Source organism: Schistocerca serialis, chromosome 2 (genome assembly GCF_023864345.2).
Source record: "Schistocerca serialis cubense isolate TAMUIC-IGC-003099 chromosome 2, iqSchSeri2.2, whole genome shotgun sequence".
NCBI classification, from domain to species: domain Eukaryota; kingdom Metazoa; phylum Arthropoda; class Insecta; order Orthoptera; family Acrididae; genus Schistocerca; species Schistocerca serialis.
The window spans coordinates 910992728-911008682 of NC_064639.1; the positions used below are offsets into that span (position 1 = coordinate 910992728).

At 37.2% G+C, this 15955-nt stretch overlaps 1 protein-coding gene across 1 annotated transcript in view; it reads left to right on the forward strand.

Moving 5' to 3' along the window:
- LOC126458269 (esterase E4-like) overlaps positions 1-15955 on the forward strand; it is an 84012-nt gene that overhangs the window by 34063 nt on the left and 33994 nt on the right. Inside the window, exons 3-4 of the mRNA XM_050095195.1 lie at positions 6994-7156; positions 10898-11083. Of these exons, the coding sequence (XP_049951152.1) occupies positions 6994-7156; positions 10898-11083 (349 nt within the window). The remainder of the gene's footprint in view (positions 1-6993; positions 7157-10897; positions 11084-15955) is intronic.

Genomic DNA, 15955 nt, shown 5'->3' on the forward strand with positions numbered 1-15955 from the left:
ACATAGTCAGCACACAACTCTCCCAGTCACTGTCAGGTTTCTTGACCTTTTAGGCATTACTAATCAGTCAAGTAGCTCCTCACTTGACCTCTACTGGCAATTAAAAACCAGGTTCTCGGCATGGCAATCACCCACCCTGGCTGCTCAGCTATGGAGGCAGACGGCATATGATGGATAAATTAATAAAAAAAAACAAATTCTATCTGATTTGCATTGAGAAATCTCTCTTATTACGTTGACCTGTATGCATGATTGTTGGCAAAATTTCATTCAGTACTGTCCTAAAGTCATAATCTTGTGTACTAATGTAGCTAAGCTCAAAAAAAGTATTTTGTACAGTAAGAAATTATCTACATCTACATCTATACTTGCAAACCACCATGAGGTACATGGCAGAGGGTACATCCCATTGTACCAGTTATGGTTTCTTCCTGTTCCATTCAGTATGGAGTGCAGGAAGAATTATCATTTGAATGGCTCTGTGTATGCAGTAATTATTCTAATCTTATCCTCAAGTCTCCTGTGTGAGCAATACATAGGGGATTGTAGTATTCACTAGAGTAATCATTTAAAGATGGTGCTTGAAACTTTGTCAATAGACTTTTGTGGGATAGTTTACATCCATCTTCAAGAGTTTGCCATTTCAATTCCTTCAGTATCTCTGTGACTCTCTCCCATGGATTAAACAAACCTGTGACCATTCATGCTGCCCTTCTCTGCATATGTTCAATATCCCCTGTTAGACCTATCTAGCACCTGTCCCACTACAAAGTATTTATACCCAGTGAGTCATTGATATTATAGTCATAGGATACGACTTTTGTTTTGTTTTATGAAGTGCACAATTTTACATTTCTGAACATTCAGAGCAAGTTGCAAGTCTCTCCACCCTGTTGAAATCTTATCAAGATTGGATTGAATATTTATGCAGTTTCCTTCAGAAAGTACTTCATTATAGATAACTGCATCATCTGCAAAAGGCCTGAGTTTACTATTAATATTATCTGCAAGGTCATTTATATACAACATGAACAGCAAGGGTTCCAACACACTTCCCTCGGGCACACACAAAGTTACTTCTACATCTGACAATGACTCTACATCCAAGAGAACTTTCTGTGTCCTCCCTACCAAAAAGTCCACAATCCAGTCACAAATTTCACTCGGGTACTGTAACAGGGAGAGGAAACATCATATTTACAGCACTTGTGTCCTATCAGATCCGAGTCTTAACTCTAAAAACAAAAAGTATCTCACATAGGTGTATTAGACTTTCATATAGAGTGAAACACATGGCTCTCAAAAGGAATTCAGAATAATCATCTTGAAGTTGAAGCTCTTTTGTCTGTGTTTGCTTTAACAATAACATATGTTTTTGGGTGGGGTCTGCCTTTAGCAAAACATAATTTTGTTAGTTGTCTCAGACATGTGTTTTGCTATAGGCGGACCACACCCAAAAACATAATGAATTCAGAATATAAGTTACCCATTTAAAAATTATTTTTGAATTTACCTTCATTCTTGGCAGATATATCCATTTTTAGTGTATTGAATGTGCCCAAAGAATTCTTTCAAGATACCTATAATTTCCACACACAACATTGATGGGTGTGTTTTTTTTTTTCCTCAGTCAACATCACTACCAGCTGTTCAGCAAAAAGTTGTGCAAACATATTAACTGCGGTACAGATAACTTCACCAAGCATCATTTTGAAAGTCGCGTAAGCAGTGTTACCAGTTTCCACGTGTGGAAATTTCGACTTGCATGTAATGCTACTGACGGGGGTTGCATATGCAAGTAATTCATGCCTGTGACAAACCCAGCTTTACATCAGGTGCCAATAATCAATAATTATACCTGGAGATCACTTGAAAATACTGTGTGCTGATTGATACAGAACTTCACATGCTTACTGCTGTGCACTGACTGACATGGTATGTCCATTGTTTGAAGGCTCATCTCCAACTGACGTGGAGATAATAGTGACTAACATGAAATATCACATAGTGTTTCTACTTCTTGACTGCCAGCTTCAGACTGACTATGGCACTGTACACTATGATGCCTGTTTAAAGATGCCTGGAGGACAGATATTACAAAATGTTGAAATATAAAGTTATTACATTTCTGTACAGAATACATAAACTCATTAGCTCAGTACAGTGTTTCTACATGAAATATTTGCACTACTGTAACCAGCAGACTGTAAATTTTACACTAAATAATAAAGTTTTGAAAAATACAGCTGTAAGAATTGGGAGATTTTGTATATTCACTGTGGGTCTACATGTAGAAAACAAAAAAAGGAAAAAAATATGTTTATTTATGGAGTGTGATTATAGTGAGTGAAGCTATCCTGGTGTGCTGCATTTCAGTGCCTACCACATGCAGTATTCAGAGTGATGTATTGATTTGCTAAAGGCAATAATACCTGAATTAGAAAGCAGTACAAATCACAAATTGTCATCAGAAAAAGATAATGACCAAAAAGCATCTCCAAAGCAAAAAGTAAAGCAGCCATGTCAGTTACAAGGTACTAAATGGTGTTTGATGTGTAGCCTCATCCAACACTGGAGACTGAGCTGGAGGGAGACTGTCAGGCTGTTGCACTTGGGTACTTAACAACATTACTCAGAAATGAAATATTACTACCTGAGCCGATATATGCACTGCTCAAGGAGATCATGTGATATTGACTGATCTCAACACCTGCTTCATATAATACTAAGAATGAGTGAATTTAAAATGAACTGTAACATTCACAAGCAAAATATTAGAATATTTTCTTGGTATGTGTTTTATACAGTAGACATTTTATATAATTTTATTTTTATGCAGTAGAAAAAGCAAAAATAATTTCCATCTAGAGTATGCATCCTTGTCTAAACTTCAGAATGAAGTTTCATGTTGGGGTTCAAAACTATTTGAATGCTTGAACACTCAAAACTAAATAAAAAAACCACACTTTCTGTAAATAAGACAGTATTTTACTCATGAGAGGTGTAAGTTCCATGTAATATCTATGTTCATATTTAACAGTTTTTGACTTAACCAGAATATAGACATCTAATAGTGTACTGTATAAAGCCATGTAGAAGCTTAGTGTGAAGTATTAAATAAAAAACATCGTAAGAGTGTAAGAGGAACAGCAGTGGCTTTTTTCAAAGTAATTGATTTTCATGTAATATTTATAGACTAATAAAATAGTTTAGGATTAATTCTCATAACCATAAGTAAGAATAGCATTTGTGTATGCTGCAACAGTGGTGTGCAATCAGTTCTTCATTCAATTCATGTGTAGTTTTACTCATTCCATAACCTTGAAGGCTCTCCTTTGTGGTGGGATTTATGAAAAATGGTGTGTGTGTGAGTGACTGTATACTTAAACAATGAAACAATGGAGAATCCAGGGTGGAACGTAACAATATTATGAAAAGGAAAGTTGCTACTCACCATGTAGCAGAGACGCTGAGTCCCAGACACACACAAACGCGTGCACGCATGCTCACACTCACACACACACACACACACACACACACACACACACACACACACACACACACACACACACGCGCATACATACCATACATAATCTCTCTCTCTCTCTCTCTCTCTCTCTCTCTCTCTCTCTCTCTCTCTCATGCGAATGCCACTCACACACGACTGCAGTGTGGTTTCAGTTGCCCGAGGCTGTAGTCGTGTGTGTGAGTTGCGTTTGCATTTTTGTGTGTGTGTGTGTGTGTGTGTGTGTGTGTGTGCACCTGCATGCGTGTGTCTATTGTTGATGTAGGCCAATAGCCGAAAGCTTTAACTGTGAGAGTCTTTTTTTTCTGCCTATCTGCGACTCAGCATCTCCGCTATATGGTGAGTAGCAACTTACCTTCTCATAATATTGTGACTGTATACTTATAAGCTTATACTTTAAATCTGTAATTTTGTTATTCTTTTTGCATTCCTTTTCATGTCATTCTTGTGTACCAATTCTTAAAATTTCAATTCTGTTGTCTGTAAATTTCTTTTTTCTTTCTTCTTTGTTAGAATCCATACCACATTTTCATACTGTCTCGGTTTTGAAAATTTTGTCATGATCTTTCTTCTTATTTCTTGTTTTACATTTCTGCAATGTGTGCCATCAACAAAATTGAATCATCCTATTTCAATTACAGAACCTACTCCTTCTAAGAACATACTGTGCATCTATCGAAGTTATGAGCGTGGAATGCAAAGTAATTTCCCCATCTTTGTAACATGAGGTTTTTGGAGGATATATTTCAACAAATGAATTGCAGATATAATTATTGTTAGATTGTGCTAATTAATTGGCAATGTTCACTTTTCCCCATAATCACCAGACAACTGAATATGCTTATGCCAAAAGTGAATGAGTTTTCTGAAATGGTCATAGAAGATGGCCACATACATCTTATCCTCACCAATTCTACGGAGAAACTCCTCATTCCTTATCTTATCAGCTCCTAGTTTTCAACACACTTCTGTAGCTCAACATCTCAAACAAATTGATTGTCTTTTGTTACGGCTTTCCCACAGTGAATGATTCACTACCATACAATGCTGTGCTCCAAACGTACACTCTCAGAAATTTCTTCCTCGAATTAAGGCCTATGTTTGACAATGGTAGCCGGCTGGTGTAGCCGAGCGGTTCTAGGCACTTCAGTCCGGAACCGCGCTGCTGCTACGGTCGCAGGCTCGAATCCTGCCTCAAGCATGGATGTGTGTGATGTCCTTAGGTTAGTTAGGTTTAAGTAGTTCTAAGTCTATGGGACTGATGACCTCAAATGTTAAGTCCCATAGTGCTCAGATCCATTTGAACCATTTGAGGATCATGCTCCTACTCACAAAGTAGTGTTATCAGGATTTTTAGTGCACATTTTTGTAACATGTTCCCATTCATTGCTTTATGATAGTCTGTAACTTTCATCTATTGCTATGAATAAAGAAATTTGAATTGCATGAAGAGGCACAAATGGTTATTTTGGAGAATTTCCAGATTTGCAACTCAGTAGTGGAATCTACTTCCTGCAAAAATGTTTTACAGACTTCATTGGTCTAAAAGTAGAGGTGTTGAAAAACAAGTAACTTTTGATCTAGATAACACTGTTGTACACTGCCAAACTGAGAATCTTTCAACTTACGATAATCTAAAACTTAAAGTATTGTGGATGTACTGAACCCTTGCAATACATTTAAATCATTTTCCTTATTAACATATTTCATTCCAGAAATGACTATTTATAAATGTCTGCACAAGCTATTTTTCATTTGTATGAGCTCTAGTATGACCCCCAAATGATCACTATTGACTTTTTTAAATGCTTTCATATAATGTATACATTAATTCAAATACTAGTTACCTGGAATCTGAGTAGTATGAAAAATAATATGCAGAATTCAATGTCTGATACAAGACATGCAAATAGTCATGGAGAAGATAGTACTTTCAAATATTATGTGAATGGCATAGATCACTAATGAAGTTCACGGTGGTGTGCTAGGCATTATACACCATGCTTCACAAGCCAGACAGTTACTTTACTGCCATTTGGTTTTCTTCTTAGAATGATCAGATTAATTTTGTTATTTACTAATGGCTTTCGTCTTAGAATGATAAGATTAATTTTGTTATTTACTGGTTCTGAACTTTGCATTATAGCGATTTTATCTAGCACACAGTTACAAAGTAAAGCAGGTAAACTGTTTCACTGTCTTGCACCAGTTTCTATTTCAATGGTTGATATGTTTCTCCCATAGATTTTACTGTAGCTGTTGAGTTTCACAGAAACTGATCCACATCTTTACAATACTACTTCTCCCATTTTCCTTACTGTCTCTCCATTTCTTACTCTGATTTTGCTCATTGTTTCAGATCTCAGTAAATGTTTTCAGCTAAAACAGTCAAAGAAAGGCTGTTTGTATTCATTTACATTTTTAAAATAGATTTTGAGTTTGGTTTAGTGGTCACAGATCAAATTTTTATGTATTCTCTTTGGATATGAGAAGTACCTGTGTTGAGAATTGGCATTAATAAAAACTGAATATTAAAATGTCACTGTTTTAGTTCATCTTATTTATGTTATGAGCAATTCTACTTGAAACTTCCTGGAAGATTAAAACTGTGTGCTTGGCTGTGAGTTAACCATGGCACTGTATCTCTTGTGGACATAGCATACAAAAGACAAGATTCTGAGTTCAAGTCCCAGTTCCAGCACATATTTAATCTGTCAGCAAATTTCCATAACAGCATACTCCCCTACAGAACAAAGGACTCATTCTCAAAACTTTTACTCATTAACGCTGTGTTCATATTAGTTTGGAATACTTCTTTGAATAACTGCCTGACAAGGTGGATTAAACTTTTGCTAGCAGCATGGCAATTAACAAAGCTCATTGTAAACGGGCATTTACAGTAGTCACACAGTATGACTGGTATCCTTCACAGTTACCCTGTACTCTCTTATTTATTTATTTTATAGGGCTAGTAAATCATTGTTAATAACTTGTTTGTACATATGATACAGAACCAGTCAGGGGTAACATAATTAATGTATAATTGCAGTAGTTGTTTGGTGACACTACATGATTAGCACAATCAAAGTATATAATAATATAAAGTGATGTACTACACTGTTTGTACATATGATATATGGCCCTCCTTTAACTACCATACCAGCAGTAGCAGATAACTGCAGCTACAAAGCAGTAAGCAGATTCCTCTTTACAATGTATTACCTTTCATTTTAATGACTTCTTCCAGATACCAGAAGGTTATGCTTCATGTGTGATATGCAGAACAGGATGAATGAATAAATGAATATAAGACGAATAGACAAATCATTCTTAATTCGAAACAAAATATAAAAGTGTGATTATACTCCAAAGCTGGAACAACAATGACAATGCACATGAAACTGACATATTCAATTTTCAGATCATTGAAATATTTAGAAATACATGCTAAATGACTTCTTTTTCAGCTGCCTCAAAAAGGGCACAAACATCCAAACAGGCCTGTTCTGTTCTTTATTCATCCTGGTGGATGGTACCAGTTTACTGCCATTAGCAGTTTCCTTGGACCACAATACTTTATGGATCAGGATATTGTGCTAGTTACAGCAAATTATAGACTTGGTGCTTTAGGTAAGTTTCTTTTATAACTGAAACATACTGTAGCACAATAAGTTAATGAACAAACTCTGGATAAGAAACAAAGAGTAATAATATGGTAGAGAATAAGATCTACATCATGACATTTTACGAGGGTCACTCCAAAAGAAATACACACTATTTTTTTTAAATCCATCTTTTATTCTACATTTTTGAAAGTTTTACAGTGTGTAGATACATCATTTAGGAACAATATTTTCTTTTCTCCACATAATTTCCATCCCTCTCAACTGCCTTACGCCATCTTGGAACCAGCGCACAGTAAAATTCTGGACCAACCTGTTGGAGCCATTGTTTGGCAGTGTGCACAAGGGAGTCATCATCATCAAACCTTGCTCCATGAAGAGAGTCTTTCAGTTTCCCAAAGAGATGATAGTCACATGGAACCAGGTCAGGACTGTAAGGCGGGTGTTTGTGTTGCCCATCTGGGTTTTGTGATCGCTTCCATGGTTTTTTGACTGACATGTGGCCATGCATTGTTGTGCAACAGCAAAACATCCAGCTTTTGCCAATGTGGTTAAACACGACTCATGCGAGCTTGAAGTTTCTTCAGTGTCGTCACATATGCATCAGAATTTATGGTGGTTCCACTTGGCATGATGTCCACAAGCAAGAGTCCTTCGGAATCGAAAAACACTGTAGCCATAACTTTTCCAGCAGAAGGTGTGATTTTGAATTTTTTTCTCTTGGGTGAGTTTGCATGCCACTCCATTGATTGCCTCTTCATCTCTGGTGAAAAATGATGGTGCCATGTTTCATCACCTGTCACAATTCTTCCAAGAAATTCATCTCCACCATTCTCGTACTGTTCCAAAAGTTCCCTGCATACCATTTTTCTTGTTTCTTTGTGAGCCACTGTCAACATCCTGGGAACCCACCTGGCACAAACCTTTTTTAACGCCAACACTTTCAGTATTCTGCAAACACTTCCTTCCCCTATCCCAATGTAGCATGACAGTTTGTTTACTGTGATGTGTCTGTCAGCAGTCACCAATTTGTTAACTGTCTGCAGATTGTCTGGAGTGTGTGCAGTACAAGGCCTGCTGCTGTGAGAACAATCCTCAATATTGCCGTGCCCGCTTTCATCATGTAATCTGCTTGCCCACCGACTAACTGTACTGCGATCGACAGCAGCATCTCCCTATGCCTTTTTCAACTTCTTGTGGATATTTCCCACTGTCTCGTTTTCACAGCACAGGAATTCTATGACAGCACATTGCTTCTGTGACGACGCCACTCACGGGAACAGGTTGAACTAAATTTGAAAACAAGCGGGAAGGTTGTATCTACACACTGTAAAACTTTCACACATGCAGAATGAAAACTGTATTTTTACATAAATAGTGTGCATTTCTTTTGGAGTGACCCTCGTAGTATGCATAGCAACTCTAGAATAGTTGCTCAATTCCATTTGTTCTCATTTGATCAAGTTACTCCATCATGACCTTTACTTGAAACAAAGTAATGTTGAATTACTGTGCAGTACTCATCTTCAGGAGACAACAAGTTTAGTTGTGCCAACAGATACATATGCATGTAAAAGTGATGAGACCATCATATCTTCTGTTACTAATTAGTTCCTCCTCGGTAGGAGAGAGGTATAGATTGGGGAATGTTAATGATGGAGGGCAGATCAGTCAAATGCCATGTTGAGAGGGACCCATGAACAGTTAAGATAAGGGCAAAAACAGACACATTTGTATCAAGAAAACTATTCACATATTCATGGATCCCATTTCCAACTGCTTGACTAGTCAGTATTCTGCTGGACACCAACATGGCAAGTCAGAATCCAGAGATAAGAGGAAGCTGAAATAGCAGCTCACCAGGGACACAATGCAGAAAAATATGCAGTGTCCTATGAGTTGTTTCTTTACTGTTTTGTCAGAGGGTTGTAACACATTGAGATGAAGAGTGGCTTTAAGTGGTGTAAATTAAGCTACAGTCACAGAGACAGGCTGGAGTGACATTGAACTACCTCTGTGCAGCTCATTGTCATCTTACCAGGGATTTCTACTCCAGGTGAGAGAATCCACCTGGAGTTTTCAATACACCACATTTTAACTGAGTATATATTATATTCCAGTGAGAGGGCTGCAGTAATTTTAATTCATGATGGATTGAGTGTAGTATACATTTTAAAACTTTGTGAGTTGTCTACACTCCAACATAACTCTTAGGTTGGAGGTTTTAGTGTGTTGTGGAGCATTCAATTTTATTGAGTTGTTTTATTTGATGAGGTTCAAACATGTATACAGTGAATCTAATTACATACTCCATTTAAAGATGTTTGCACTCCCTTGGTTGAATTTTCACAAAACTTTGGCATATGATTACTGACATAAATTCATGCACTCATGAGAACTACAACTGCAGTGGTTTGGTGGTTGCAGCCACCAGAGTATATTCTTAACAATAAAAACATTTACGAGTGTTATTGTCAGTCATATTTTAACTGAATTTTAAGCACACAGACTGATTGCAGAGTTATTGAAATGCACCAATGCAAACTTAATAAAATATAAACACACATTTTTCTGGCCGTAATTAAGTATATACAAAATATCAGCTTCAATTTCACAATGCACGTGTTTCTAACAATCATAAATTAACAGATTTTAATGGAACATATAATTATTTTTACCAGATTGTTACTAATATTTGTATCATAACTTTACACCATATGGAGTCATGTCACATTTTTGTGTCTATTTGGACCTAGGAAAATACTAGGAATGTAACAGCATTTATGGAAAAAATCGTATGTTTTACATAATTAAGTAAAAGTTAGGTTGATTATGCATACAAAACATTGTGATTAGTAATCAGCTTTAGTGAAAAATAAAAGTTGTAGTAGTACTCATTTGTGTACACAGTAAACGGTTAATATGATTACTAAAGTTGTGTATTGCATTCTTTAGTAGTACATCTTGATCTGTTACATTACAGGTTTTAGCATATATCCTTGTATAAAGTCCGACAATTTTATCAACAATCAATAATACAATAAAGATGAAACAGTTGTAGTTCAGGACATCTGTCAAATAACATAGGCTGATACAAAGTTTTTAAGTTAAAACCCACCATTTATTCTGCACGTAAAATTAGTTTGTGACTGATAGATCAGCCTAAGTGCTCAGTACTCACACAAGAGTTGTACAATAATAGACTGCATGCAGAAGTTCAAGTAAAACGTTCCTCTGATGATGCTGAAAGTTTTGTGAACATATGTGATCAATTCACAACTCATCCAGCACATGCACCTCTCTCAGCAACTCAGACACACATTGTCACATCCTGCATACAGGTATCTGAGCATCTGAGCAGCCCCTTCATTTCTCCCTGGAAAACCCACCATTTGAAACCACAAAGTTTATGGCTTGTAATGTCACAACACTGAACAGCTAAACAATAAAATGTAGTCCTGATCTTTGGTTTTCAGGATTTTGAGCTATTTATCCCTCCTTCCAGAATATAAAAGTTTTATCTTTTCCTATTTCCAATCAGCTCCTTTGTCATAGTGAAAGAACACTCAAAAAAACCAAACATAAAAAATTCAGCCTTTGTTATTTTAAATCTGTGTGTGTAATAGAAACAGCTCTTCTTTTTCAGGTACAGATAACATAATTTTAAAATTCATATTAATTTTATATTTTGATATTTGTGTTATGTGTTTCCATTAATTTTTCTTGGATTTCATTCATATTTTTGCAGGTCTTATAAGCACTGGTGATGGTATTTTGGAGGGAAATTATGCAATGAAGGATCAAGTAGCAGTATTGCGCTGGATAAATAAAAATATTCATTCATTCGGTGGAAATCCTTCAAGTGTAACAATTGGAGGCTACAGTGTTGGAGGAGCTAGCGTATTTCTGCATATGTTATCACCCATGACAAAAGGTTTGTATGTTATATACTAGAATGAAAATTATCATCCATAAAGGTGTACCTTATAGATCCCAAATACAAGAACATTCTCCTGTAATATTACAGACTATAAGGAGTGTAGTATGTTTGCTACTCCATGCTCTCTGTTCGTTATATTACTAATACTAATCATTTACTTTACTAATCTCTTGTCTTCTCCGGTATCCTCTATTTTCATCAGCATACAAACTGCATTCCTTTTCCAGCTGCATGTTTTTCTTCCTACAATAGTACCTTTTTGACAACTGATTAGTTATTTGTGTATGTTTGTGTTTGTTTGTGTGTCTGTCGACCTGCCAGCACTTTCATTTGGTAAGTCACATCATCTTCATTTTTAGATATATTTTTCCTACGTGGAATGTTACCCTCTATTTTTTTATATATATATATATATATATATATATATATATATATATATATATATATATATATATATATATATATATCTGTGTGTGTGTGTGTGTGTGTGTCTATATATATATATATATATATATATATATATATATAGGCCTACAACATGTAAATTAAACAATAAAATATTAGAAAATAATGATAAAATAAATAACAGTGTTAACAAAAGGAGATACTCTTAAGAATAGTACAAAATTTTTCAAAGATTAAAAATATTTTACACACATTTGCGTAGAACCACGACATGAAACGGACCAAATATTCCTATCTTTGTATACAGCAATTGAAGTGCACAAATATCTGTAACTAGTTGCATTGTTCATACTCCTACTTATTTAGAAAAAGACTGAAAAATACTACACTATAAGGAATACAGTTCTGAAAAGCAGCCTGTGACCACCAAACTGTACACACAAAACTCAGCATGTGTGTTGTGTTAATTTTAAGTGAATCTATATGATGACAGAAGTATAGTTCTCCAAAATGTATAATGTACAGACAAATAAAGTGTGTGGTCACAGATGTGCATTTCAGTTGATATTCACAGCAGTTGTGGATGGCTTTCTCATCGTTTAACTAGACACTTATATTCTCTGTCAGATTATGGTGTGCTGATTTAAGTAAACTACATACATCACTTTTTGTTGGGAATTCATATGTCAAAATATGGTGCCCCATTCAAGAGTTGTTGTAAAAATACTTACTTCTGCATGAGTAACTCAGAAGAAGTTAATACTACAGGGTCACTGGCTTCACCAAACACAGTTTGTAATACATGGCATGTAACCACTAATCATCCTATTAATACGTGACCCTTAAGTATTTTTAGTATTCTTTTTCCTTTTTAGTATTCTTTTTGTTTGTGCCTGTCTGTGACTCAATGCTTTATCTATGTCGTTAATAGCATTCTATCCTTTCCATAATGTTGTTATTCCATTCTGGACTTCCCATTGTGTAATTAAGGCATGATCAATATTATGAAAAGGAATATTGCTACTCACCATATAGCAGAGGTGCCGAGTCGCAGATAGGCACAACAAAAAGACTGTCACAAGTAAGTGTCCAGCCAACAAGGCCTTTGTTAAGAATAGACAACACACACACACACACACACACACACACACACACACACACACAGACACAAAAGGAACTCGCACATACATGGCTGCAGTCTCTGGCAGCTGAAGTCATACTTATGCATGATCGTTTGCTTTAGCAGTGCAGTGAATACTCAGGGGACACCACATTGTCCCAGAGAACGTCCTTTTCAGACCCTTTGCCCACTGCATCCACTCAGTCATTTCTTTAAACTTCCAATGCCCTGACTTTTGTGGACAGAGAAACAGATATCACATGATTACAAAGAGATTCAACAATCTGAAGCAAATGCATTTTGTGTGTGCTCCATCACTTGCAACTAAGAAACTTCAAGATAATCACTATTTTCTGGAAACTTGACAATTATTGTGTGTATCAGCTTAGAATCAAATGTGAAACTCAGAAACTTGGACTATCGAGGTATGTAATATATTGAGATGACAAAAGTCATGGGATAGCAACATGCCCATAAACAGATAGCAGCAGTATCAGTATTATGAAAAGGAAAGTTTCTACTCACCATATAGTGGAGATACAGAGTCACAGATAGGCACAACAAAAAGACTATCAAAATTAAAGCTTTCGGTCATTAAGCCCTTCATCAACAATAGAAGACACACTCATGCAAATGCAACTCGCACTCATGACTGCAGTCTCAGGCAACTGAAACGACACTGTGAGCAACAGCACCAGTGCATGATGGGAGTAGTGACTGGGTGGGGGTATGGAGGAGGTGGGACAGGGAGGGGGAGGGATATTATATTGTGGTGGAGGTGGCAGAGAGTGTAGTGCTGCAGGTTAGACGGAGGGCAGGTGAGAGATGGTGATTGGGGGTGGGGGGAGGTAGTGGCAATGGAGAGAAATAAAATAAAAAGACAGTGTGCAATGCTGGAATGATGGCTGTTTAGTGCTGGAATGCAAACAGGAAACAGGCTGTATAGGTGAAGACAGTGACTAACAAAGGTTGAGGCCAGGAGGGTTATGGGAACGTAGGATGTATTGCAGGGAAATTTCCCAACTGCGCAGTTCAGAAAAGCTGGTGTTGGTGGGAAGGATCCATATGGCACAGGCTGTGAAGCAGACACTGAAATGAAAGATATGGCAGCATGTTCAGCAACAGGGTGGTCCATTTGTTTCTTGGCCACAGTGTGTTGATGGCCATTCATGCGGACAGACAGATTGTTGGTTGCCATGCCTATATATAATGCAGCACAGTAGTTGCAGCTTAGCTTGCAGATCACATGAGTAATTTCACAGGTAGCTCTGCATTTGATGGGATAGGTGATGTTAGTGACTGAATGGGAGTAGATGGTGGTGGGAGGATGTGTGGGACAGGTCTTGGATCTAGGTCTATTATAGGGGTATGAGCCTTGAGGTAAAGGCTTGGGAGCAGGGGTTGTGTAAGGATGGAGGAGTATATTCTGTAGGTTTGGTGGACGGTGGAATACCATTGTGGGAGGGGTGGGAAGGATAGTGGGCAGGACATCTCTCATTTCAGGGCGCGATGAGAGGTAATCAAAACCCTGACGAGGATGTAATACATTTGCTCCAGTTCTGGGTGGTACTGAGTTATGAGGGAATGCTCCTCTGTGGCCGGACAGTGGGACTTTGGGAGGTGGTGGGAAACTGGAAGAATAAAGCATAGAAGATTTGTTATTGTACAAGAATGAGAGGATAATTACAGTCAATGAAGGTTGCAGTGAGATCCTCAGTATATTTTGAGAGGGACTGCTTGTCATTGCAGATGTGATGACCATGGTTAGCTAGCCTGTACAGAGGGACTTCTTGGTATGGAACGAGTGGCAGCTGTCAAAGTGGAGGTATTGTTGGTGGTTAGCAGGTTTGATTTGGACAGAGGTACTGATGTAGCCATCTTTGAGGTGGAGGCCAACATCTGGGATGGTAGTATGTTCAACAGCTGTCTTTGTTAGGACAGTGCAGTGAAATTTGTCATTAATGGGCGATGGCTCTTGGCTCGTGACCACATCGGTTGGACCCTAGACAATTGCAAAACTGGCCTGGTCAGATGAGTCCCAATTTCAGTTGGTAACAGCTAATGTTAGGCATTGTGTGTGGTGCAGATCCCACAAAATCATGGACCCAGGTTGTCAACAAGCCACTGTACAATTTGGTGGTGTTTCCATAATGGTATGGGCTATGTTTATGTAGAATGGAATGGATCCTCTGGTCCAGCTGAATTGATCATTTAGTGGAAATGGTTATGTTTGCCTACTTGGTGACCATTTGCAGTCATTCATGGACTTCATGTTCCCAAACGACAACAGAATTGTTATGGATAACAGTGTGCTTTATCACCAGCCCATAATTGGTCATGATTGATTTGAAAAACATTGTTGACAATTTGAGCAAATGATTTTGCTACCCATCAGACATTTATGTGACATAACCAAGAGGTCAGTTCATGCACAAATCCTGCTATAGCAGTACTTTCACAATTATGGACGACTATAGAGGCAGCATGGCTCAATATTCCTGCAGGGGATGTCCAACGACTTGTTGAATCCATGCCCCAGTGAGCTGCTGTTCTGTGCCAGGCAAAAGGAGGTCCAACACAATATTAGGAGGTGTCCTATGACTTTATCGGCACAGTGTACAGATGAATTAAAAATATGATGGGGTTAGTTAATATCCTTGCAGAGCACCACAACATACATTAACGATTTCTGGCATGATTGCATTGTGAAATGTGCCACAGACAGTGCTGAATCCAGTTTTCACATGGAGAAGGTGGATTTGCAAATTACATGACTGGTGGAACTGAAGACTCAATTTTCAATCAAACTGATATTTGTGCTATTCTGCAAGGCTCCATTCTAGGTGGTAATTCAAGCAAAATGTTATATTATTGTCCGGACAATATCTCCACAGTTTGTCAGCTTGTGAAGAACTTTGATTAGCTGTATTAACCCATCACAACATGATACTGAGGTGGGTAAGAATCTGTTCTCTAGCAGGTTTACCATGCTACATCATGAAATGCCTATGTGCAGAATGAATCTAAAGCATTCACTCTGAGTAATTTCATTTACATCAGTCAGGTGCACATTCTTATTAATCTGAGAAGAAAGATCATTTGCTGCCCTGAGGTGGGCCACATTATGCAAGATACACATATACTCATGTATCTTGTTAGAGATGTATCAATGCAGTCATTGTAATGAGTGATTAAATTCACATAATTGCTATTTTTCTTTCACATATGTAACATAAAGTAATCCCAAAAACAAACTTTTTATTTCGGTAAATAAAACAGAAACAGTATTTGTTTTTTTATATGTTAATGACACTGTGAGATTTAATATGAAGGGAAAGAAC